The sequence below is a fragment of the Meriones unguiculatus genome, chromosome 4, assembly GCF_030254825.1.
Source record: "Meriones unguiculatus strain TT.TT164.6M chromosome 4, Bangor_MerUng_6.1, whole genome shotgun sequence".
NCBI classification, from domain to species: Eukaryota; Metazoa; Chordata; class Mammalia; order Rodentia; family Muridae; genus Meriones; species Meriones unguiculatus.
In genome coordinates this window covers 68,980,402-69,007,409 of record NC_083352.1, presented here as the reverse complement: position 1 = coordinate 69,007,409, position 27,008 = coordinate 68,980,402, and the positions used below count along the sequence as shown (strand labels likewise).

Sequence of the window (27,008 nt, the reverse complement as noted above, 5' to 3'; positions counted from 1 at the left end):
CTTTGGAGACTGGATTATTGATGGCTTTTTCTCTTTCTGCCTTGCACATTTTCTGTAATGCAGTTGTATTGTGTTTATAACAAAGAACTTGATTTTTTTTTTTTAAAGGCATGAAATGCATGTTCACTCTTTGCACACTGGTTGTTTTTAATGTGCGGGGAATTCAAAGCTGGTTTTAACACAACGTCCTCTGAAAGCCAGTACCCCTTCAGTAGGCAATCAACAGTGGACAGGTGTCTTTCAGTTTAGTTACTAGAGTGTAACCTGCTGGGAAGTCAGTGTTCAGGATGTTAAGAATCTTCTAGAACTGTGTAGCTTGCTGAACAATGATGTCAGCACTTAGAGACTCAGGGCCTGGAGGAAACCAGTTCGGAGGTTTGAGATCAAGCCTGGGAGATGGCTTTACAGTCTTACCTGACTTCAGATTTTCACACCCATGTAAAAAGCCATAGAAGTGTATGCCTCTAATTCCAAGGCTGAGGAAGTGGGCAAGAGAATTTGTAGGACTTGTTGGTCAGCTTGGCTAGCCAGTCAGTAAGCTCTAGGTTTATTGAGAGACCTAATAAATAAAGGGAAAGTGATGGAGGAAGACATACAGAATCACACCACACACACACACACACACACACACACACACTCACACACACACATTCACTCACACACACACACACACTCACACACACACTCACACAGATACACACACACACTCACTCACACACTCACAGGGACACACACACACTCACTGACACACACACACACACTCACTCACACACTCACAGGGACACACACACACTCACTGACACACACACACTCACACACACAAACTCACACTCACTCACTTACACACTCTCACACTCACACACTCACTCACTCACACACTCTCACACACTCACACACACACACTCATACTCACACACACACACACACTCACCCACACTCACGAAGTTTAATGCTGTAACTTGACCTAGCACAGACAGGTAGCTCCATTGTCCAGCCAGCCAGCTGTTCCTGGGGTTGGTTGGTGTCTTGCACAGGCGGACTCTCCTGGAAGTCTGTGAACAAGTGAGTTCCTAACTCCTAGATGCCTCCAGCCCTGCCATGTTCCTGGGGGACCCAAGAAGTCTCACCCTGTGTTGGAGAGTAATAGGAAACAGGAGCTCAGGCAAGTGATGGAGTCAGTTATTGTTGACTGTGGACTGAGGCTTAGGTCAGCCTGATGGTTCAAGGAAGGCCCTAAGGGTATATGCAGGCAAGGTTTGCTTGATAGAGAGTCTGCAAGTGGGATATGCCAATGTGTGCTTTTGCTTCTTAATATGATATTGCTCATTGAAGCTTTAAATGAATAGATTAAGAAAGTTCAAATTGCATTGTTCAGTCACTGGCCACGTTTCAAGCGCTGAAACATGAGACTGCGCAGAGAGTCCTGCTGGACTACATGCTGCTCTGCCTTCTCTTGCTGGTAATGCAATACCACAGATGATTTTGTAAGTTGCGAAGAAAAGAGGTTGATTTTGGCTCAGTTCTGGCCCACCGTCCAGGGGCTGTCTGACGATGAGCTTCTTGCTGGCAGCGTCCTGAGGTGGTACATCACAGCACATGCTGAAAAACAACTATCAGAGTATGAGAGACTATGAAGGTGTGTGTGGGTGTGCATGTGTGCCTGCTCTCTTATAAAGCTACTAGGATTCAGTCATAGGGGCCCCACCCTGATGACATTATCTAATCCTGATCCCCTCCCTAAGGCACAGCTCAGAACACCATAGTTGGATTAAATTTTCACCCTCTCAACATCTCATGATGGGGATTAAATTTCAGCTCATGAATGCTCTCGGGGGCTGGGGTTGGAGGACTCACATCATATCTAAGCTACAAGCTGCAACATGAGGGTGCTGGTATTACCACATACTGTGTATGCTTAGTCATCTTGTGTTTCTGATCTAGAGAGGGCTGATAGAAGACCCTAAGATGGAGAGAAGGGAGACATTTATTTTTTTAAGTGTGTGGAGTATATGCCTAAGTGATGGCCTCGAGCCTAGCTTTTTCCTGCATGGTTTGCTGTGTTTTATTTTTGTGACAAATTCTTGCTATGTAGTCCAGGCTAGCTTTGGACTTGTGACTCTCCTGCTTCAGCCTCTGAGTGTTAGGGTGGCAGGCGTGTTTACCAGGCCTAGTTGCCTTGATGTCTCTGTGTCTTTGCTTCTCACCTTTACCTTTGAAGGGACGAGTGTGGGCCCCAGGGACTGGCCTAACCTCTCTGCTTCGCTTGTTTTTTGTCCTCTTCTGCTGGCCAGCCTGGCCTTTGCTTTGGCTACAGATCCTCCTGGGCAGGCAGCAGCTTATCCTGCCTTGTTTTGCTCCTTTCTGGGTACCTGGCTATGGCTCAGCAAAGACTTAAATGAATCAGTTGGCCCTGTTTTAGCTTGAATGGGACAGGGAACATCCAGCATGGCTCTGGTCTCACCTTAAATGGGTTAAATGGGTTGAGTGACTGCCCTACATGTGGGTGGGGTGCTGGTCCTTGGCTGGACAAAGCATTTACAGCAGCCAGATACAGCTGCCCCTTTGTCACTCCATAGAGAGGAATGGCTCAGAGAGGCCCCTGGGGAGAATGGAGGTTAAAAGGTCTCCTTGTTCTCCCATCTTTCCCTTTGGTCTCACCCTGATTTCCCTGGAGTTGACCAGAATGCTTAGTTAGAATGGGGAGGGCCAGGGCCCCTGAAGAGGGCAGGATGGTTCCTGCAGCCTGACACGGGGTCAGTTTTATTGTTGTATTAGTTTTATTATTTATTATTAGTTTATGGCATTTTGCCTGCCTGCATGTCTGTGCACCATGTGCCTGGCCCTCCAGAAAACAGAAGGGGGATTGGAGCTCCTGAAACTGGAGTTAACAAATGGTCATGAGCTAGCACATGGGTGCTGGGAATCAAACCTGGGTCTTCTGGAAGCCCAGCAAATGCTCTGGAGCCTATCCAGCCTCTACAGTTGTTTCTAAGTGACCTCTGGCCCAGCTCGGAGACTTATGCTTCAGCAGCTGTGAGGATAGATGGGCCCTCTGGCAATTCCAAGAAAGTCCTTCCTGATGCTCTGAGGAGGACTTCTACTTCTCTACTTGATTTCTTCCTTTAGTTTCCCATGACAACACCCAACCCACCTTTCCCCACAATTGCTAATGTCTATAGAGATCGAGTTTGTGGTCGAGGACCATCTGCCTGGCTTCGCACTTGCTGTGACCCTTTTGTTATAATGCTGAGGACTGTATACTGTGAAATGGTGAGGAGGTGGCGATATTTGTATTTTATTCTTACTTGTTTGTTGGTTTGATTATGGTTTTTCAGGACAGGGTTCCTTTGTGTAGCCCTGACTGTCTTGGAATTCACTCTGTAGACTAGGCTGGCCTCAAACTCACAGAGATCCACCTGCCTCCTGAGTGCATGAATTAATAAAGGTATATGTTTTATAAGTGAAGAAACTGAAGCCATGATTCAGGGGCACTGGACAGACCTGTTCACTGAAGGGATTGCCGGGGTCTGGGAAGAGCATTAGGGATTTAAATAATTTTAGGGTGTTTGTTTGTTTTTTTCCTCTCTCTTGTGGTTGTTGCTTGAAAAGGCCTTATTATGTAGCCTGGTCCCTTGAACTTGGGGTTCTCCTGCCTCAGTCTTCTGAGTGCTGGGCTGACATGTGTGCAGCACATGCCTAGTATGGAGAAATGTTTTTGCTTAAGAACACAGCATGCACTCAGAAGGCTGAGGCAAGAAGATCACAGAATTTGCAGGCCAGTCTGCACTACCTGGTGAGACCTTGTTTAAAAAAAAAACAACAACAACCCACAGTCCTAGGGGAAGGAGAGAGGACAGGTGTGAGCAGGGCAGAGTCCTGCTTACTTCTGGCCCCTAGTTTTGTCTGTGGGCCTCTGTCTGTGGTAAGATTCTTATGCTGTGCCAGTGGCAGAGTTTCCGTTTCCTGTTGCCTCACTTGTCGCTGGTCCTGGGCCCCAGGTTAGTGAGTGTGGGAGGTCTCTTCAGCCTCCACAACTGTCACCTCATCTTGGCCCCTCTTGCCTGGAAGAGCCTGCGCTGTGTTTTTCCATAACCTCAGTACAAAAATGGCACTGTGCTTAACCCGGCCACCTCCCACACTGTCTTTGTTTGGCCTGTCCTGATAGGTGGGTGGGAGACCATTCATGCAGAGTAGAAAAGCAGGGCCAGCCATTCAGGGTGGCTCCTCTGCTTTTCCACATGCCCAAGTGGCTCAGGTGGTGTGGGCTACTTTTCCCCACAGTTTGAGGTTCCTCTCTATGACATCCCAGAGGTCACTAAATGGGGGAGCATCCTGTGCCCCAAACTCCTGGTATGAGATTTGAGGGAAAGCCTATACTTCAGGGCATAATCCCTTGTATCTTATTTGGTGGTTTGGGAGTTGTGGAGTATCATGGTCTCAGCTGTGACTCAGTCTTCTAGTAGATTGAGTCTGGGTCTCAGAAGCCACTGAGGCAGAGAAAGCATTTCTCACTGTCCCCCATTCTCCTGACCCACAGGGTACCATCCATGCCAAGATGCCTGTGCCCAGTTCCTGGCAGTTTCTTGTACAATTTATTCCAGAGAGGATGGAGGCCAGCTGTTGTCTGTCTCCAGCCAGTGACTAAAGTAGAGGAAATGGGCTTGGACCACAGCCGGGGGTGGGGTGGGGTGGGGTGGTTAGTTTGGAGTCAGGCAATAAGGAAAGGGTTTCGTGACAGGTGGTTGGCTCGCAGAAGGAGCCGGCAGGGAGCTTTATGGAGAAGATGGGGCAAGAGCATGCTTGAAGCATGGATGAATGACAGCCCCCTCAGACAGGTCTTGGAGGCTAGGTTTGGGTAAGAAGGGGACAAGCAATCAGGTAGACGCTTTCCTGGAGTTAATACAGCCACCTAGCATCTAGCTTTATTTATTTTTTAATTAGTGAAGAGGTTTACAGTTTAACCACTGGTCATCTTAAACAAATTATAATCAATGGGCTGCTTCATAACCCTTTATCATCAGAAACCCAGCCTTTAAGGATAGGTAGGTAGTTACTCATTATCCAGGATGACAGCCACAGGAAGAAGGGATGTGCAGGTAGGGTGGGGAAGTTTGCTGCGTTGTCTGTGACATCTTGAGGGACACAATAGGACAGCATCAACTGTTCTCCTTTAAAGGTGCAGGTATGACCTGGAAGTAGCATGGAACAGGGTCAGGAGCAGACATCCTGCCTACTGAGGAGGAAGGAGTCGGGAGACCCTTCTAGGCAGTTGGGTTCAGGAGAATATGATTGGCAGCCACTGGAATTGGATGCTGCAGGGATCTGAAAGTGCTTCCTTCTCTCCTTTCAGGAGAGCCCAAGGTAATGGCATGTATCAAAAGACCTGTGGACCTTCAGCTACCTTGGACATCCCTCATTCAGTCCCACCCTCTTCTCTCCACCCAGGCTCTTTCCTCTGGAATCTAGTTCCAAAGTCCACAAGGAGTTGACTTAATGAACCAGGGCCTCTGGGGAGGGGGAAAGCCACTGAGGCTTGGAAGCAGTCACCATCCCCTGCACTAGTAGTGCACCCCACTCACCTCAGCCGTGGTGGCACCCACAGCATGCCCCGGCTGGCAGACATCCCAGAAACCCCATCATTTACTGGTTAATATGGAATGCTTTCTCCCGGGGTTTCTACTTTAGGTTTAAGAGTGTGAATGACATCTGCCTTCTGAGCTCTGACCCATTTAGCAATATACATAGTGAGTCAGATAAACAGATGCCCAACAACGTGATGAAGTGTGACGCAGGACTGGAGGATGGTCCTCCTGCAGAAGGAAATGGTGGGAACCCTTTGTGTGGTGTGCCCAGCACTATGATTCCCACCCTAGTCCAAGTGGGACCATGGTCCTCCCATTTTACAGATTCATGGTGTCAGGCATGCCCTAGGTCCCCAGCTTGTGGGGTGAGAGCCTGGGGATGTCTGCCTCAAATTCAGGACCTTGGCCCTTGAGTTTCTCCCAAGGGAGGGTCCCAAAACTGGACACTTGGGGCTTTGGAGTGAACTGGTTTCGCCGTCAGGACATGTGTGTTCAGTGCAGACAAGTACTCAAGAGGCCAGGAAGCACGCAGGCAGGGAGGGCAGCTGAGCTGCAGGTGAACCAGCTCCTTCCCAGGTTGTCTGCCATGGATGGGGAGATGGCTAGTCAGCGGTTCCCTTGGTGACCTCCTTTGTAGCCTGCTCAAGGTGCTGTTTTTAGAAACCTTGAGCAATGGCTTCCTACCGTTACTCCTCTGGTCTCTTCTCAAGGTCAGACGGAATCGAATACAATAGGGAGCCTATGTGTACATACGACCTAAAGATGTAGTCAAGATTAGATAGGATAAAGGTGTGTGACCATAGCTCTTATGGTGCTCAGTCACCCACAACTCTCCCCCATTTTCCAGGATTCTCCCCCCCCCCGCAAAGTGTGCTCCTCCTGCCATTGTGTCCCCTAATTAGTGCTATCTATGTACACATGGGAACAATTACCCCACCTTTCCTAACAGGCATCAACTGCCCAGCTCCTCAGCTAGGGGTGGATGGACCTTGGTAAGCCCCTGTCTGACCCATGCTGGAATTACTGACTGACCCAATGCCCATTGCTGTGAGTTCTGAGAGCAACAGCCACAACACACCCAGAAGACAGCGCTCTTTGACATTTCTCTGGATCCGCCTTCAGCCCTCTTTCACAGTGTGCCCTGTACCTTCTTGCTGTGCTCTGGTTGGCCTTCCCCAACACAGTCCCAGGGTTGATACTGCGGAGTCAGATTTTTCTGTGGAAGAGTTGGGGCTTCTTAGGGCTGTGCCACCAGCCTCCATTTCTAAATGGTAAGAGGTGTAGTCAAGGATGTCCTGGCCCCTCGAAGGAAGTTGTGTTACAGAGAGGGCTTGTGGGAGAGGTATGAAGGCCCGAGTGTGCTGATGCCTGCTGTGGGGAAGAGAGGAGGGAGATGTTGAGTAACATATGAGTTCCTACTTTGACATGGGAGAGTGAGTGCACAGGGCCTGTCTGCTTGTCTGGAATGGATGAATTCAGTACATGGGCCTCTCCTCAGAGCCCCAAACCATCCTAGTGGCTAGCTGGCCTGTGAGGCCTAACTGAAGTCATTCCTGGCCTTCCCTCTCTCACATGTAGGTACCCTCTTGGAATATAGAGTTGGGGTCTGTATTCTGGTGGTGGAAAGGGATGAAGTCACACACCCAAGGCCCAGCATCTCAGACAGGGCACATACTAGCATAGAGCAGGGACTTGGACCACTTGCGGAGGGCAGTGGTGGTTAATTGGGGCCTCAGAGATGCTTCGGAAGATGAAAGATGCACCTCTTGTTTTGTCTTGTCCGCTGTAAGTAAACTGTAAGAGCTTGGGTTCCAGTGGGCCAGCTGCTGTACATGTTATAGAGAGAAGGACCCTTTCCTGTTCCCCAAGGCCAGTTCTTGGGCAAGCAGCTGTGCTTTGTGACTGCATCCCTACACAGGGATTCCCAGCCCTCCAGGTGCCTCCGTGTCCTTGCTGGCATTCCACCCGATCTCAGACACGCTCCAGCCTTTCGCTGAACTCAGGGCTCAGCCAGTCCCTGCCAAACTGCATTCATGGGAGGAGTGAGTGCTGATTGCTGGGAACTGGGCAGGTGACCATCTCCCAGGCTGAGAACAATGGGGACAGGGCCACCTGCCTTGTTTTCTTTGTCCCTTCCAAGCAAGGACAGGGTTCCCAGGCCCGTGAAAGTTGGAAACCCAGAAGTAAGGGCTAAAACCTGCTGCTCCCCTTTGGCACAGGCCTGCTCCCAGGGGTTTGAGAAAGCGTGAGACCTAGCCAGCCAGGGCCTCTAAAGCCCTACAGATGCTGCTGAGAGATGGTCGGTGAGGGCAGCAGGGGAATCCCAAAGTTGCATGGGAGGACATTCACACATAAAGTGCTGACTGGGGGCTGTAGACCTTAATCTCTTTGGGCTCAGGGCAGCTGTTTTGAAAATTGGTTGGGAGGGGGGATGGGGAGGATGGTCTAGTCAGTGAAATGCTTGCTGTGCAAGCATGAGAAACCTGGTTTCATGTCCAGTGCCAACGTGAACATCCAGGTGCAGAGAAAAAGTGCATGCAAGAGAGAGAGAGAGAGACAGACAGACAGACAGACAGACAGACATGTGTCTGTAATCCCAGCACAGTCAGGTGCTCTCTAGCCAGCCAGCCAGCTTACTTGAATGTGTGAGTTCCAGGTTCAATGAGAGACCCTGTCTAAAAAAGTTAAGGTGGAGAGATGCTGAGGACCACACCAGGGGATGGTCTTTAGCCTACACACACACACACACACACAAAGACAACTGGCTGCATAATTGTTAGAATCCCCCTGAAAAAGCTTTTAAGCATCAGTGTCCTGATTTGAGCCCTGATTCTTTCTCTGGAGGTAAGACAAAGCTAAAGGCTTCCCCTTCCCTATGTTTAAGGTATTGTTCAGGTCAAGATTACACAGTACTGTAATCTTCCTTTGTAGTTTCACTTTCTACAGTTTCTGATTGCCTATGGTCAGCAGCGGTCTGAAAGTAGTCATCAGAAAATTCCAGGGGTAGTTAATGAACTTTAATTAACTAACTTCTGAGTCACATGCTCTCTGCTACTTCCTGGCCTGGGACATGAATCATCTCTTCTCATCCAGTGTGTCCACACTGTATCCACTACCTACCCATTCCTCACTTAGTCATTGTGTTATGGTACCATAGTACTGTGGTACCATTGGTCCAAGTAATACACAGCTCCCCGTTTTCTGGTATCTACTATGTTGTCTTGGAAAACACCTGCACAGACAGGACAATTTTATAGTGACGGCCCAAAGCATGCAGAGAGTAGCTGTGTCATTTTCCACCCTCATGGGCTGTCTGGGTCTCAGGGTCTTGGAGTTTTAAATCTTGGTGGGTCTTACCATGGCAGTTTGTGTGTGTGTGTGTGTGTGTGTAGCCTCACCTGTGCAAGGTGGGGTATGCTCTGCCTGGTTGCTTCTTCTGTGAGTGAAGGAACAGAAGGCTGGGAGGGCATTGGGCACATTCCTTCAAGGACAAAAGTGGAGTATAGACAGGAAAGGGCCTCCCCTTCAGCGATAGGTTGGGTGGGGAAGACAAAAGGCAAACCATGGGCCTGTCAATGGGATTCCTGACATGGGAGCTGGGCTACTGCTCAATAATTTCGATGCTGAAAGCAATACATATTTTGAACATGCTAAAAGAGAAGGGGTAGAGTGAGGAAAGGTGCTGGTCCAGGCAGTAGAAAATTGGTATTTTAGGTAGTCAGGGTCAGATATTATTTTGTAGAGAAGACGTAGGCAGAGGCCAAAGGTTCCTGAGAGTCTCCAGGTCTTGGTATACTCTATCATCTAAGTACACTAGAACTGCAGCAGCTGATGAAGGAGCAACATGGAGTGGCCCTCCCCCAGGCCATCCATCATCTGTCCCACAGAAGATGCTATTCATCATCTGCCCTTTCTGCGGGTAAGGCAAGACTGCTGGGAGCTGGGCCTCCAGCTGGCACAGGGAAGGGAGGTGGTACACTGGACTCTTGCCTATACCTAACTCTGAACTATGGCTGCCCTCTGAGACACACCCAGTCACCCTGGGCTGGGGTAAAGGCAGTAGGGAAAAATACCAGGAATTCCTTTTCCCAGCCCTGTGCCCCTACTCAGGCAGCATGATAGAAGGCCCAAGCCCCACAGCTCCCACTCTTTCCCAGCTTGCACTAAAGGCAGCTGCTAAAGTGTTTTGTTTTGCCTTTTTTTTTTTTGCTTTGAGAAAAATTGTTTTCTTGGTTTGCGTTTTTGAAATAGGGTCTTGATGTGTAGCTCAGGCTGGCCTTGAATTCGTGATTCTTTTCTTGCTTCTCCTGGAGTGTTAGGATTGCAGCTGTGCATCACCACAGGGATTAATTATCTGTCTGTCTGTCTGTCTATTTTCTTGAGGCACGGTTTCACTGTAACCCTGGAGACCAGTATGGCCTCGAACTCACAGAGATCCACCTGTCTCTGTCTCCTGAGCACTGGGATTAAAGGTGCTCCACCATCACCCAACAAGTTTAGGGGAATTAAAAAAAAAGTCTGTGAACTCAGCTGGCTGTGGTGGCCCACACCCATAATCCCAGCATTCAGGGAAGCAGAGGCAGGTAGATCTCTGTGAGTTCAAGGCCAGCCTGGTCTACCAGTCGAGTCCAGGATAGCCAAGACTACATATACAGAGAAACCCTGTCTCTGGGAGAGCGGGGGTGGGGGTGGGGTGGGGAGGGGGTGGGAGGTGGGGCGTGGGGATTAAAAATCTGTGAACACACATCTGCAGGGCGTGATATTTTAAGCTTTAAGATGGGCAGTCCAGCCTGGGCTTGAGAGTCCTTGCCTCACAGTGGATCTGTATTGTCAAAGTCTCAATTTCATCTTCTATAAGCAAGTCTAACACCTCTTCCCCAACTCCTAGTTAACCTTGAGAAAGTAGTTCAAGAGGTAGAGTTGGCCTGGCCTGGGGTGAGATGACAAGAGGTGTGTGTGTGTGTGATGGGATGTGCATGTGCTTGTGTGTGCATGTATATGGTGGCCAGAGGTCAATCTCAGGCCAATGCTCACCTCATTGTTTGAGACTGGTCTCACTAGTGTTGTCAGGCTCGCTAATTAGCTACACTGGCTAGCCAGTAGGCCCCAGATCCTTCTGCCTCTATATCCCAGTGCTGAGTTTACAAGCCTGTGTCACCATGCAGGACTTTTTACCTGGATCGGGAGGCAACCGATCAGCTGGGCATACTAGCACTCTCCTGCCGCGGCCAGCCGGGCAGAGTCGAACGGTTCTTGAGTTGGGTGTGAGGATCAAAATTAATAAAATAAACACACAGCACACAGGAAACTTTTTAAAGGTCCAGACTCGACAGTTTTTGCAAAAGGCAGACTGCTGCAGCAAGCAGTGCCAGCAGCCAGTCTCCAGTGCTGCCTCATCCTCTGCCTCCAGCCTTCTGACCACTTTATTCTTTGAGGAGTTACTTTAGCCAGTAAAACATCTCAGAACAATAGGTTAATTTGCACAAGGAGCCTGAGGAAGAGGTGTAACCCTCACAAGCTATCCCACCTGTTGTCACAAACAAAAGGAGATGGACTTGCAAGTTCTCCTCTGCCATTAGTAAAGGCCTCCAAAAAGCCATCTCTCCACCGAAATTTAAATATCAAAGCAGGCCGCTGAGTCACGGCTCCCGACACTCTCCATTGGCTCCTTATTTCCCACCCTGATTCCTAACCTGCTCTGAGGGATGAGGGATGGTTTGGAATCTCCCTCCTTTGGCCTACACCTGTCTGTAGCTTTAAAAAAATTTGACAGTTGTTATACCCAATAGGCCCAAACTACCAATATTTACCTGACAAGTGTCTAGCTGTTTACTTTTTTGCAGAGAGAGAACCCCTCCATTTCCCAAGGGGCCTCCATCCACCTTTGGCTTCACACCTGGAGGGTGTCATGTTAGAGACCGCAAGGACATGTACAGTGGCTGTGAGGCCAGTGAAACTTGGCACCAAGGCAGAGGTGCTAGAAATCAAGTTTAGAGAAGTTGCCATCTGTCCCCCTCCTGGTCTCAGTCTCACTTAGGGAGTACACTGCTGGCGTCTATGCCCCCACACACCCTGCTTTATTTGCTTAGTTGGATGGCACACTGGTGAGGATGTCTCAGAACTAGAGGCAGGGGAAGAGAAGGTTCTATCTCCAAGGATGGGTAGGGTTTTTATGTGCCTGAGCTTCTTCCTGCTCATGACACCTAACTATGGAGACATAGTGCTTTCTCCATGTGGCCTGAGGAAGCCAAGTGAGGAGATGATAGAGGAAGAGACAGAGAGTGATCACCCCTTCTTACTGGCCGTGCCTCCTGGGCATGGGCTGTGAATTTCTAGCCCTGTCCAGGATTTGCCACTCCCTCTTATCCTGGTGGGCAAGTGGCCTTTGGTTGGGTCGCACCTATCTGCAGTGTCTGTGCTCCCAGTTTAGACAGAGAGAGACAGGTGAGCTATTGCACCTTGCAACTTGGCCAGCACTTAGTGGGTCGTGGAAGCTCCTGTGCATTGAGAAGATACAGGCCAGGAGAACTTCACTCAAGTCTTGTTGCTAGCCTTTGGGAGACCCTGTCCAAGCTCAAGCCTGGGTAGGTCCATCTGATTCCGTGAGGACAGCCTGTACCTGAGATGACACAAGTCTGTCATTGCTGCAGTGGACTGTCTGTGACTAGTGTTAAGTGTATTTGGAGAGGGGTTGGCAAAGAGTCAGTGAAATGCCCAGCTGGTAGTAAATACATCAGTCCTCATTGACTTCTATATTCCTTTTCCTGTTCTCACCATATCCACTGCCTTTGTGAGGCTTTCCGGAGGTGACAGGTATCCTTCCTGCAGGAAGGACAGTCAGGTCACCCCATGGGTATTCCCCTGGTGTAGCTACTGCTTGCTCGGCTGTCTTGTGGCCTTTTTCTTGGCTCTTTCTCTCCAATCCCCAACCCTTCCCCCGCTTTCCCAACCTCATCCCCTCTCTAGCCTGTTGCACTTTCTCTTGGCTGAAGATCATTAGTCTTCCCCAACCTTATTCTGGGCATCCACCATTTCTAGGGTCTACAACTCCTCCCTTCCCTTTTCTGCTGGACAAAAGCCTCTACTTTGTTGCAGATAAAATTGTTTAAAACCCAACTATAGCCAGGCATGATGGTGCAAGCCTTTAATCCCAGCACTGAGATGCAGGGGCAGGTGGATATTTGTATAAGTTTGAAGTTAGCCTGGTTTATATCACAAGTTCCAGGCCAGCCAGGGCCACACAGTGAGTCCCTATCTTAAAAACAAAACAAACAACTTTAGAATAATGCCCAAAGATGTTGGGGTGTGTAGGCATCAAAAGATAGCTGAGGTCAGAATTCTTCATTTAAATTCATTTTACAGATACTTAATTGTGCAGCTACTTTCTGGTAGGCCGATGTCTAAGCTCCAAGAACACAGTCTCTTTTTGCTTGGAGTTTATACTCTAGGGTACTCAACTTTCCTGGTGACAGTTAACATTTCCTTTGTAGTTGCCCTGAGCAGTGTGTTATAAACCTGGCTTCATTATACTGAACAGTCTAACCTGTGTTCTACCTTCTCTCCCTCTGTCCTAGAGTGGTGCTGCGTAGGTTCGCATCCCGGCTCTTAGACCCAAGCCTGCTTTCCCATCTTGAAGACAGGCTAATGGTACCTGCTTTGCAGGGCCTAGCCATTCAGTGAGGGAAGCATTTTAAGTACTTTGATCAGCACCTGACCCCATATGTGCCCAAATATTAGCTTAGGAGCTCACAATTAGGAGGTGGTGTCTAGAAGAGCCAAGAGGAGACTGATAGTGGTTCCAATATCTGCCATCTCAAGCGGGGGAATGTTGTCTCACTGGAGGGCTGGGAATGGCTGTGCTGGTTTCAAGGCACTGTTTTTTCAGCTGGTGGGAAAAGGTGGAAGTGTGCATAGGCCTCCTTCCTGTGGCCTCTGTTGGGGAAGGGTACAGGATCACCATAGTTAGGACCCAGGTGGCCCTGGGTTCTAGTCCCAGCCTTGTAGCTTTTAGTACTTCGACCTCTGGTTACTTCCTTGCTGTCTCAGCCTCAGATTCTCATTTGCAACATGGAAAAAATGATAGTGTCTTTCCAGCAGAATTCTGTCCTCATTAAATGAGCTAAAAGGCACGTAAAATGCTGAGCACAACCCTTGGCACGTAGTTAAGACCTCAATAAATCACACTGGCTTTATGATGAAGGTGACAAGCAGGGAACTCGATTCTGTCCCCAAATAGGAGCCTGGCCTGAATTGTGCAGCCTTGGCTCCCTCTCTCCGTTGACCTTCAGGCTTAGGAGGAAAATGAAAATATTGTCTCTCGTGAATTTAGGAGCCAAGTTAAAGAATACTGCAAATGAACAGGGGCCACCTCCTCCCGTGAACGTTGTTTCCCTAACCCCGAGAACAGGACGCCTTGTCTAACAGGGTTTGCCTGACTCCTCCATGGCCCTCCCCTGACCCAGGAATGGCCTCCATCCTGGGTCAACTCTTCTGTTCTGGGAGACTGGTTCAGGCCTCCGCCTCACCCTGTGGGATCCCAACCATGACCAGCCATGCATGTCCACCAGAAGATGGCTCCACACAGTGGGAAAACGAGTGGCTGGTCACGTTCAGGCCTCAGCTCTGTGCCAAGTGATAGCTGGCAGAATCAGGAAGGGCCAGGTCAGTGCTGGGTGTGTCAGAGTCCAAGCAAGGGGATGTCTGGCAACAGCACCAATCTTGTGTCCCGTAATTTTGCATCCCTCCCCACCCCAATCCTTGTTCCAGCTTTGTTGGGATCCGTGCAGATTCCAAAACTAGCCATATTTGGGAATGGTAGGCAGGGCAGGAAACAGTGAGGGGCACTGGGGAGCTCCAGGGCTGTTAAAGCAGTGGAGAGGTAAGCTTTGAGTTGTCACAGACTCCAAGCATGAATGTACTTCTGCCACCTCTGCCATTCCTGCTTTTAGAATACTGTGCCTTCCCACCATTGCAGGGCTTTGTGGTTTTAATGGGGTTAGGGCTCTTAGGAGTGAATGTCTTTCCTAATATCTGTCCTTGATGGGTGGTGACTCAGGAGGACTCATGCAAGTCATGGGAAAAGCAGGTGAGCAGTGGCCCCTGATAATCGAGGGAGAGGCTGGGACTGCAAGCCTCTGAGGACACACCTCCACTGGGGTAAGGGCAGGAAGCTTGGTGTGGCCATTCTCCATGCTGCCCTGTATTTTTCAGCTCTTGTGTTAGTTGGCTTTTTAGTCCTTTCTCACTCATTTTCAAATCAAGGGTGGCTTCTGTTGAGCCAGTGTGTCTCCAGGGGAATAGTGTGGCATCATGGGTAAGGCTGTCCTACCCTGTGAATGCTATGGCATTTAAGGGCTTTGGCCTCACTATTGACCTCATGCCAGCATCATCTCCTTGTCAACCATGAGAGCAAACCTGTGAGGAGACAGACCCTGTTTGTTTTACAACTGTATCTCCCATCTGTCCGTCCATCCGGCACACAGTGCTCCCTGGGGACGTTGTCTCCCAACTTCCCAGAAACTACAACTGGTCCTACTTAATGTCTCCTGTTCTGTGTGCACCATACAGTCTCCTGATGGACACTGCTCACCCCTGACCTAGCTGCTTATCAGTAGGAGTCTGATGACTGCAGAGGTAGATCCTTATCCGAAAGCACTTCCCCGATGGCTCTTCTTGGGCTTCATCTCATTGGATAACATGACGTGTATAGTCTGACACAGAGTGGAGCTGTGTGTGACGTGTGGCCTGACCTTGAAGCACAATGGACTTGGTGTCTCCAACTCTGGACAGATAACATACCCTGAGGTTTACTTTTTACCTTGTGTTTGCTCATCTGTGTTCAGCTTTGATCAAGAACTCTCCCCTTTGCCCTATACTGACTTGTTGTTTCAGCTAGATTGGGACAAGTCCCCATGGGTCCACCTGTCTTCTTGCTCTGCTTCCAGCGCAGGTTATAGATGCACACTGGCCTACTCGGCTTTTATTCGAGAAATCTGAACCCAGGTCCCGGCAAGCATTGTACTCACGGAACCATCTCTCTCTCTCTCCAGCCCCCTCCACTGGCCTTTTCTGATTCAAAATGTGAAGGCTTTAAGTTTGAAAAGACACTCGTTTTGTATTACTTCTCACCATGTTTCCCCGTTGTGGTTTTGTAGTCATCCTGTCTGCACTGGCTCGTAATTTTGCATCTTCTGCCCATGGGAGTGGTAAGCTCTTGCTGACCTGACTGTACCATTGAGTAAGTGAAAGAAGCCTTGGCCACAACCGTGGAGACCTCTGTCTGGATTAATAACGAGAGTACTGTTTAGGGATGTTTAGTTGCCTTTGAATGGACCCATGTCTCCAGTGTTCATTTCCGTGGCATCCATAAGTGTGTGTTGAAGGCTCCCTGCGGCTGCCTTGCTGACTCTGGGGTCGAGCGCCTTCTACATGACATCGACTCTGCAGTCCTTCAATGAAGGAAATGTACTTGACTCAAATGTTCAGGTCTCACCATTTGGAAGGTTTCAAGAGTCAGGCTTGGTGGTGCACACTTGAAGGCCAACAGCTCAGGAGGTTGAAGCAAGAGTTTGAGACCAGCCTGGTTTCTCAGACTTTCAAAATAAAATATCTAGAGTTTATCATTTCTTCTTTTTGTAAACACATAGGCAGCTTCTCTGACATCTTTCTTGTTCCCCAGGATTTCAAAAGGAATGATAGGAGGTGGTACGCAGTGTTACTTTAGATCCAAATTAAAGGCATTCTACTTACTTATTTGTTTGTTTTGGTTTTCTGTTTGTTTGAGACAGGGCCTCATTGTCTAGCTGTAGCTGGCTGAGAACTTGCCATGTAGACCAGGCTGGCCTCAAGCTCAGAGATCTGTCTCGCTCTATCTCCTGAGTGCTGGGATTAAAGTGATGGACCACCATACCCAGCTATTTGTATGTCTTAATTAATTTTTATAAGTTTGAATTATATGTATATGTGTGTCTCTGCATTTGAGTGTGTGCACATGCATGAAAGTGCCCCTGGAGGCCAGAAGCACTGGAGCTCCCTGGAGCTGGTGTTACAGGTAGTTCTGAGCAGTCTGATGTTATGGCCGGGACCAAGCTTGGATTCTCAAGGAATAACAACATGCTGTTAACCTCTGAGCCATCTCTCCAGATCCCAAATTATTTATTTTTGAGACAGAGTCTCTACCATAGGCTGGCCTTAAGCTCCCAGTCCTACTGCTTCCACCTTCCAAGTGCTGGGATGCAAGTGTGCCACAGTCAGGCCACACCCCCATCTCACATCCTCTTTCTTCTCTCTGTTTCATTTCAGGCTGTCTGGTTGCTATCTGATAACAGGTAGAGATTGAAATGGCTCTGCCTTTTCTCCCATCTGTTTAATGTCAACACTCGGGGCTCTAGACTTTCCTCATTCTCCTGCTCCAGACAGAGGTTCTTAAAGGCTAAATAGGCGGTTGAGGTGTCCCTCAGTACCAGAGCCATTTGCTAGCAGCTGTGAGGCCCTGGGTTCAATCTCCCAAAATTGAAGAAAGAACCTATTGGATGGTCCTACCAGTCTGTAGCATCTAAGATGCCCTTATGCATAGGTTGAATAGACCTGAGCGCCCTGGGTAATATCAGTGTGAGATACCCTGCTTCCCATGTCTCCTAAGCTTGGGAATGGCAGCAAGTGGCCTGTGGTCTGATAGGGTGTCAGGCAGGCATGTCATCATGGAAAATTCTTCACCGAGTACACAGATCCATTTACACAGCCTCTGCTGCTTCTGCAAACTGTGCATTCCTTTGGAACCATCCATGCGTTCCCTCCTTCCCTCCAAACCTCAGTCATGCTTTGGGTGGCTTAGAAATGATGGCTTCCCCACCTCGCCTTTGTTTCCATTTCTCTCTTTCTGCTCCCTGCTGTCCTTGGCTTGGATTTTATAGGAAATTTGGCTGGGTTTCTCGTCTCTAGTCTGATGGATCACCCTAGGGCTGACCTTGAATGGCAGAATTTGAACACCAGATTTAGAGCCCCTTCTGGGGCTCTTGGATACAGACTCTGGCAGCATATACAGCTCCATTGGTAGGCTGAGTGGTGGGCAGAGCTGAAGTTTGGAGTGAGACAGCTAGAGGCATGTGGTTTGGTACTTCTTGGGAATTCCTGCAGTAGTTAATGCGCCCTGGTGTCGGAACTGATAACATGATTTTGATCACCTTGAAGTGTACTCAACATGATATGTTCCTTCCCTGACGGTTGCTCAGCCAGGGTAGAGAGAAGGGATCCAGGGAAGGGGGTCAAGATGCGGGCACTTGAGCATCCTCAGCATCAGGAAAGGATGGTTAGCTAGTTTACGTATCCTGATGCTTATCCTTGGCTTCAAGAGGATACTGAGCTGACCTCAGTGGCCATCACACAGTGAAAATGGTTGGAGGTTCTTTCCCAGGCCATGGAGGGCTAAGGTGTAGGACCTCTGAGGTATCTGCATTGCGTCTGCTCTCTTAGAGAAGTGGGATAGTCTCTTGGAGTTTAGTCCCTGGACCAGCACCACTTGGAAACTCTTTGCAAAAGTTCCTGTCCCAGCAGCCTGTGGTACAAGCTTTTTCAGCACCGTGGTGATTTGGGAACATGTTTCTGTCAAATTTTCAAACCGGGTGCCTGGTTCATACCTCTCTACAGCTGTGTGGACCTGGGTAGATCATTCAGCTTCTCTTGTCCTCTGTATAAAATGTTGCAGCTATGTAAGAAAGGCACTGCTAGCCACCTTGTTATTGTGGTGCCCAAATGAAGACGCTTCAGATGTGTTGTAGCTGGCAGTGTTGGTTTAGGATAGGGTTTCAGGTAGCCCATGCTGACCTCCAAGCATGATCTTGATTTTGATACTCCTGCCCCTCATTTTATTATTTTGTTGTTGTTGTTTTTGTATTTTGTTTTTTTTGAAACAGGGTTTCTCTGTGTAGCTCTGGCTGTCCTGGAACTTGTGCTGTAGGCCAGTCTGGCCTGGAGCTCAGAGATTTACCTCCCTCTGCCTCCTGAGTGCTGTGATTAAAGGCTTATACCACCCCTGGCCAGCTCCTCTGTCCCCTCTTGAGTGTTGGCATTACAAGTGTGTGCCATTATGCCAGGTTTATACCAGGCTGGAAATGGAGCTTAGAGTATATAAGCTTACTAGGTGAGGAGGACTCGACCACTGGGCTACGTCTCTTGCCACCCAGAAATTATTTGTGGTTCTCCTTTCAGGTGGTGTCTGATGCTGCAGACCAGGGTGTGGCCATCACAGGGAACCAGACTTTCAACAACTGGAACTGGCCTAACGCAATGATTTTTGCAGCTACAGTTATCACCACTATCGGTAAGTCCCCTCCGACCTTCGGTATACCCAGGTCCACATTCTCACTCCTCAGAGCCTTACAGGAGTGGAACACTCCACCAGGAGTGTACACCAGCTTTGGTGACTGAGCCATGTGAGCCATCAAGTCACACACACACTTTTACCCTGGCCTTTTAACTAGAAACAACTTACTAAGTTCTGTGTGATTAACCATAACTATGCAACTATGTCCATAGGTTCCGATTTGGACTCTGTGTGTGTGTGTGTGTGTGTGTGTTTTGGTTTTTGTTTTTTCTTGGTTTTGTTTGTTTGTTTGTTTTGTTTTGAGACAGGGTTTCTTTTTTTTTAACTTTTATTAATTACACTTTATTCACTCTGTATCCCCCCATAAACCCCTCCCTCCTCTGCTCCTAATCCCACCTCTCCTCCCCCTTCTTCACGCATGCCCCTCCCCAAGTCCACTGATAGGGGAGGTCCCCCTCTCCTTCCTTCTGATCTTAGTCTATCAGATCTCATCAGGAGTGGCTGCATTGTCATCTTCTGTGGCCTGGTAAAGCTACTCCCCCTTCAGGAGAAGGTGATCAAAGAGCAGGCCAATCAGTTCATGTCAGAGGCAGTCCCTGTTCCCATTACTTGGACACTGAACTGCCATGGGCTACATCTGTGCAGGGGTTCTAGGTTATCTTCATGCATGGTACTTGGTTGGAGTATGAGAGACAGGGTTTCTTTGTGAAGCCCTGGCTGTCTTGCTCTGCAGACCAGGCTGACCTCGAACTCACAGAGATCCATCTGCCTTGGCCTCTCATGTGCTGGGATTAAAGGCATGTGCCATCACCCCACCAGCAGGACTCTGTGTTTTTATTATTTCTCTGTGGTGTGAATGCATATGAGTGTCTGTTTGCATTTTTGTGGCCATTCATGTGATGGGTGTGTGGATGCTTGTATGTGAAGGTTCAAGGTTAACATCAGGTGTCTTCATTGATTGTTCTTCACCTTATATATTGAGGTGTGGTCTCTATCTAGCTAAACCAAAAATTCACTTAGCTGGTCAGTTTGTTCCAGGGATTCCATGATGATGGGATGATGGGCAGGCTACCATACCCACCCAGCCTTTCCATAGATTCCAAGGTTCTGAGTTCCACCTGGACTCTTCCAGCAGTAACATTGGCATGGCCCGATGGCCAGAGCCATGCAGGTTAGCTAGACCTGCATAATGCACAAAGCTCCACTATTCAATGGCTACGGAGCTGAAAGCAGTTACTGTCTTCCACCTTTGGGCTTGGCTAGGTTCAGCTAATAGTTCTTGTGTGGGCTCTCCAGGATATGGTAATCAAATAGTGGCCACTGGCCTAGAGTCCAGGCTGGCTTCTCCCACCTACTGCTTGTCTCTTGGTGCTGACTGTTGGCTGAGGCTGAACACACAGGACCTCTGTGAGCCTCTGCAGCTGAGCTCTAAGAAGGGAGAGTCTCCGAAGTGGGCAATTCAGTGTGTGAAGGCAGGGAGCAGGAGTGGGTCTCCTCACCCAGCCTCACCCAGCCAAGCCACTGTTCCTCAGATTCATAGACTACACCTTGACACGGGTATTTGCATAAGGGCAGAGGTATTTGAAGTAGCTATCTTTGGAGTCTCTCCTAAATGCTGCTTTTGGGTATCTACTCAGGAGGGAGAGGACTCCTGTTCTCATTTGCATAGCAGTTCCAAATGAACCAGTGGAGTACCTAACAATGGTGGGCCTTGTCTTTGCTCACAAGGAACTTCCAATATGATGGAGGGGACAAAGCCCCTACTGTTAAATGACCAGGGTCAGAGCATGATCAAGGGAAATATTGCTCTTATATTGATGTTACTAGAATGGGACCAGTTTATCTTAAATAGCGCGTTCCTCTCAAGCTGGTGTGTGTGTGTGTGTGTGTGTGTGTGTGTGTGTGTGTGTGTTGGAGGTGGTGGTTCCATAATCTTTGCTGTGACGTGTCTCTGGCCTCACTCTATCCTCCCTCAGGTTATGGCAACGTGGCTCCCAAGACCCCAGCTGGGCGCCTCTTCTGTGTCTTCTATGGTCTGTTCGGGGTGCCGCTGTGCCTGACATGGATCAGTGCCTTGGGCAAGTTCTTTGGGGGACGTGCCAAGAGGCTGGGCCAGTTTCTTACCAGGAGAGGAGTAAGCCTGGTATGTCCTTAACCCTAGATACAGAGCTAAGGGGTAGGAGGGACTGTGACAAGGGAGGGGGAGGTGTTGGGACAGATGATGCCTATCTTGCCAGATTCCCTGGAGCACCCTGGGCTCTGTGTCCCTGCTGGGATCCTGGAGTCCCTTCCCACAGCTGACTTGCTTTCCCATCAACCCTGCCAGCGGAAGGCTCAGATTACATGCACGGCCATCTTCATCGTGTGGGGCGTGCTGGTCCACCTGGTGATCCCACCCTTTGTGTTCATGGTGACAGAAGAATGGAACTACATCGAGGGCCTCTACTATTCCTTCATCACCATCACCACCATTGGCTTTGGGGACTTTGTAGCCGGTGAGTCCCTGTCTCTTTCCCCTGACCTCTGCCACGCCACCATCTTGTTTCAGTCTGAAGACAGGCCCTTGTTTGGTACCTGATGGGTGTCCTCTCTTCTCTTGGCTGTTAGTCTTTTATCTCTCGCTCCTCCTCCACCCCGAAAACTCACTTGGATTCACCCTCCTACTTTCAGGGTTTGAGCCTTTTTCCAGAGGGAGAGATCCAAACCCACGACACATACAAACATACACTCTCTTTCTCTCTCTCTGAGTCAGGGTGGCTACCAGACAAAGAAGGCCTTCTCCCCTACTACCCTGCCCTCTCAGCCATGCTCTCCTCCTCTTTCTCTTCCTCCTCCTCCTCCTCCTCCTTTTTCTCCTTCTCCTCCTCCGCTTAATCTCCCTTGGCAATGAAGAGGTTCTTTGTCCCTTGTATGAAGGCCTGAGCCTGTCCCAGCCACCCATGCTCAGAGCCTGGTGCCTGTGGCCTGCATAGCCTCCTGGTTCCTAATCTTCTTAACCCTTTTGAACCGGTGTCAGCCTGTGCCCTCCCTGTTGACCTCCACCTCTGCTCCCAGAGGTCACTCCACCAGCTGCTTTGCCCAGAGGGCAGATGGCAGTCATGCCTCTGCCCCTTTTTGTGTGGAATGCTGTGAGGGGGCAGCTGAGTGGGTGGAGGGAACAGGATGCTTGCTTCAGTGAACACTCCTGACCCCAGCTTCCTGGGGCCTGCCTGCTGTCTGGACATAAATTTAGAGGCACAACCCTATCATTGTTTAGTCTCAGGGGCCCAGAGCCTGCTGAGGGGGAAAGCCTGTGGTATTAGGAAGCCCAGGGGTATGTACCTTCAACCATACTTTGGAGCTCCATCTAGACACCACATCCATCCTCTCATCTTTAGTGTTTGTAATGACAGCCACCACTTGAAATACAGCACACTGAAAGCAGCTGTGTGAGCCAGTGACGTTGCTGCTGCCATTCTCAGACTCTGCTTACGGTCAGGAGTCCTGTGCAAGACTGCCTTCAGAGCAGGGTACCTCCTAAGGCAGAGGCTCTGGGCTTTTGCTTCTGGGAAGCTCCTAATCAGGGCTGGAGGTTGCCTCTTCCAGGCCCTTCCCTTAACTTACTTCCCATCTTGGAAGGCAGCATGCAGATCAAGGTGGCTGCAAATATAAAGTTACAAAGTATTTTTTTTTAATTACATTTATTTGTTTGTATATTGGGGGCTTAACCCATGTGGAAGTTAGGAGACAATTTCAGGAGTTGGTTTTGTCTTTTTCTACCATCTGTGTCTCAGAGTTAGGGGGGATCAAACCCAGGTTCTCAGGCCTCGAAGCAAGTGCCGCTGCCTATTGAGCTGTGTCACCTGGCCATGAAAGAAATCTTAACTCATTCTAGAAGGGAGAAGAAACTCTGGAGCTGTGGGGTGAAGGTGGGAAAGGCTTTCTGGAGCTTGTCACAGGGGTATGCAGAGTGGTGAAGCCACACAGGTCAATCCATCAAAGAACTACTCCGAAGAGGGCATAGACAAGGAGGCAGACTGCCTTGGAGGAGGGGAAAGACAGTTCAGAATGGTTCTTGCCAGGTCAGTGCTTCCTGGGTCATCTTGACCCAATCACCGGCATTATTCATAGTAAATCCGTTAGTCCTGCCCCAGTGCTGAGGCTGCCAGCATCCCCAGGGTAGAAGTGCTGAGGCTGCCAGCATCCCCAGGGTAGACTTTCCACTCAGTCTTCTAACCGAGCTGTGATGCACGCCAGCTAGGAGGAGCAGGGACGTGAATGGAAAGATGCACATGCACAAGCTGGTTGTTTAACAGTAGCCCCTTTGCTCCCCTCACTCCTTAAGTAGCCTCGGTTCTGACCTTTTGCTTTGGAGAAACTGAGGCTCAGGGATGGGCTAGCATGGAACCATAGTTCTTCAGGAAGAAGGATAGGTGAAGGCGGTCTAGGCCTCTTTCGACTACATGCATGCGTGTGCGCACAGCTGGATAGAGTCAGCCCCAGGTGTTGCTCAGAAACCATCCGGCCTTGGGTTTTTTGAGACCGAATCCCATTAACCTGAAGCTCACCTATTAGACTAGGTGATTGGCCAGTAATATCAGGGTCCCCCTGTCTTTAACACCCTAGCACTGAGATTATAACTGCATTCCATCATACCTGGCCTTTTATCTAGATTCTTTAAAAAAAAAAAAAAAATCATGTGTATGGGTGTTTTGCCTGCATGTATATCTGTATGCCTCATGTGTGCCTGGTATCTTCAGAGGCCAAAAGCAGGTGTCAGAGACCCTAAAGTACAGATGGTTATAAGTAGCCATGTTGGTGCTGAGAATCGAACCTGGGTCACTCTAGGAGAACAATCAGTGCTTTTAACTATTGAGCCATCTCTGCAGGCTTTAGTGGATTTTGATGCTGGGACTCAGGTCCTTATCTTATAAGCCCTTTTACCTCCTGAGCTATCTCCCAGGTTCCGCTCCCACCCCAACTCTCTGTGTAGCCTTGGCTGTCCTGGTCACTTTACAGACCAGGCTGGCCTCTAACTCGCAGAGATCCACCTGCCTCTGCGTCCCAAGTGCTGGGAAATAAGGCCTGTGCCACCTCGCCTGGCTCCCAGGTCCTTTTTTGACACTGCTATGCATGGGATTTTATCAGCCAGCGCAACTTTGGCCATTGCTTTTGGTAGGCCTGTGCTGACCCTCTGGGTTTCCCGTCTTTACAGGTGTGAACCCCAATGCCAACTACCATGCCCTGTACCGCTACTTTGTGGAGCTTTGGATCTACCTGGGGCTGGCTTGGCTGTCCCTCTTTGTCAACTGGAAGGTGAGCATGTTTGTGGAAGTACACAAAGCCATTAAGAAGAGGAGGCGGCGGCGGAAGGAATCCTTCGAGAGCTCCCCACACTCCCGGAAGTCTCTGCAGATGGCTGGAAGTACAGCCTCCAAGGATATCAACATCTTCAGCTTCCTATCCAAAAAGGAGGAGACCTACAATGACCTCATCAAACAGATTGGGAAGAAAGCAATGAAAACCACAGGGGGTGGGGAGAGGGTCCCAGGACCTCAAGGGGATGGACTACCTACCATCCCCGCATCCCTAGCACCTTTGGTGGTCTATTCCAAGAACCGAGTACCCAGCTTGGAAGAGGTATCTCAGACTCTAAGAAACAAAGGACATGTGTCAAGGCCACTTGGTGAAGAGGCTGGGCCACAGGCCCCCAAGGATGGCTTCTCAACCTCTGAAGTGTTTATTAACCAGCTGGACCGTATCAGCGAGGAGGGTGAGCCTTGGGAAGCTCTGGACTACCACCCTCTCATCTTCCAAAATGCCAACATTACCTTCGAAAATGAAGAGACTGGCCTCTCGGATGAGGAGACCTCCAAGTCTTCTGTAGAGGACAACCTGACTTCAAAGGAGCAGCCCCAGCAGGGGGCAGTGGCCGAGGTGCCCCTGAGCAGCACAGGCGAATTTCCTTCATCAGATGAGTCCACCTTCACCAGCACTGAGTCAGAGCTCTCTGTGCCTTATGAGCAGCTGATGAATGAGTACAACAAAGCAGACAGCCCCAGAGGCACGTGAGGCCGGCCTGGTTCCCCACCTGCTCTCCAGTGGCTTCCCTTCACCCGGGTTGTCCTGTGATGGCCAGATCCCGGGGAGGGGGCCCTGGAAATGAGGTGGGGAGCCAGGAACCTGCCTCTTCTTTCTGTCCTCTCCAGATGGTTGCTTCCATGAGTTGTGGTGTTGACCCAGGAAAAGCCTCCGTTCTATGGTCCAGTAGGGAGACTGCTGTCCTGGGCCCTCCCGGCAGGTGTATCTGCTGACTGGAGGCATGTGGGCCACAGCACTCACCCTGGAGATCCTGTGTCTGCTGCTTAAGTTCTCCTGCATCTTTCAGTTGACTGTCACACGGTTCTTTGAGGCCAGGAGCCTTCAGCTGAGTTCTCCAGTATTAATGGGCAACCCCCTTGTGCCTGGCCCTGAGCTGGTCATTTGGAAGGAGGAGCTTGTAGGCCCAGGGTTGGCGTGGAGTTCTCAGATATTCTGGGGAGGCACAGATATGATGGGATTTGGGGCACCTCCGTACCCCAGCTGTAGCAGGATCCATCTGCCCACCCACTCATCACTGTCCAGCAAGTCCCTTAGTGCAAACCTCAGGGCAGGGGCTTTGGGGGAGGGGATATGTGTGTCCCAGAGCTATATCCCACCTCAGATTCCCTCTGTACAGCAAGGGCAGGCCCAAGGTTTTCTATGCCCTGGACGTGCAGGAGAAAGTTGGGTTGCTATGGGCGTGGTCAGGGAGCTCAGATACGAGGTACAGACCCCCTTACCTCCTGCCTGATGAAAGTACAAGTCTCAGCCTGGGCACTCACACTCCCAACCCGCTATCTCATTCCCTGGAGGTCCCATGACTGCTTCTCTCAACCCCTCACTCTTCTCTTAGTGGAGCTGTGAGGTGAGGCCAAATTGTTCTTGGCTCATAGAACTGTGAATTGAGCTTCTCTCTCCAGCCCCTGTATGGTGTTAGTGTATGCACGTGCCAGTGGGCATATGTGTGTGCATTTGGGCTGGGGAGGAAAGAAAATGTGAATCTTACTGGGCCAGATGTTCCTGGTGAGGTCTGGGAACTCGCTGCTGTACATGTCCTTGATACTCAACCTCCAACCAGCCCACTCTGGCCTAAATGTTTTTTTTGTTTGTTTGTTTTGTTTTTTTGTTATTAGTATTTTCTAATGAACTGTTGTTTTTATACCCAGAATCTGTCATTGGCTTCAGAGCCAGTAAAGAACAGGGTCCCTGCAAGTGGATTGGATGTCTGTTGGGCACTCTGTCATCCTCCCAACTCAGCTTGTCCTTTTGTGGTGACAAGGTCTTGTGTAGAGCTAGGGAGGTACACCACTGCAGGCCACTGGGTGCTGGGCAGGAGACATGAGTTCCCAGTTCAGCTGATAACCTGCCTCAGCCCCTTCCCCTGCCATGTACATTCCACCGAGGGGCATATAGGGCCAGAGCCCCCACATATTACGACAGTGAGAGGTGTGTGTCCATACCTCCACCACTCTCCACGGTTTTAGAGGCCACTCTGGCCTCAGAGTGGGAGGAATAGCCTGGCTCCTATGAGGTGTCCTAAGCTGAATGTCCTCAGGCCACAGTAACCACACTGTATCTATTACTGATGGTGAAGGCAGATGTAATTTATTTTCACATTTTTACAATAAAAGACATGAACAAGCCCACTTGCTGTGGCGTGTGTGGGGGGTGGGAGCAGGGAGGTGGACAAGGAAGACTCAGGACAGGGCTGGTGTCATCAGGTCAGAAGGATTGGGGTAAAGCAGAAGTGGAGATGGAGTAACAAAACTCAACAGTGCCTAGGAGCAGGGCAAAGGAGATGTCTTTCTGACTTAGCTGATGCTGTGATAAAATATTCTGCCCCAGAGCAACCTGAGGAAAAGTTATTTGGCTTACACACTTCCAAGCCGTAGTCCATCATCAAGAGAAGCCAGGGCAAGGACCTGGAGGCAGGAGCCATGGCAGAGCATCACTTGCTGGCTTGATTTATGCATCATTACAGGCTTATGCTTAGCTGTGTTTTTTGTAAAGCCCAGGACCACCTGCCTAGGGGTGCTGCTACCCGC

At 49.6% G+C, this 27,008-nt stretch overlaps 1 protein-coding gene across 1 annotated transcript in view; it reads left to right on the top strand.

Moving 5' to 3' along the window:
• The window catches only part of Kcnk5 (potassium two pore domain channel subfamily K member 5), a 45,304-nt gene extending 18,695 nt beyond the window's left edge, over positions 1 to 26,609 (top strand). Inside the window, exons 2-5 of the mRNA XM_021642935.2 lie at positions 18,789 to 18,900; positions 20,880 to 21,046; positions 21,230 to 21,398; positions 24,098 to 26,609. Coding sequence (XP_021498610.1) covers positions 18,789 to 18,900; positions 20,880 to 21,046; positions 21,230 to 21,398; positions 24,098 to 24,954 — 1,305 coding nt within the window. The 3' untranslated portion in view covers positions 24,955 to 26,609. The remainder of the gene's footprint in view (positions 1 to 18,788; positions 18,901 to 20,879; positions 21,047 to 21,229; positions 21,399 to 24,097) is intronic.
• The last annotated feature ends 399 nt before the right edge of the window (positions 26,610 to 27,008 follow it).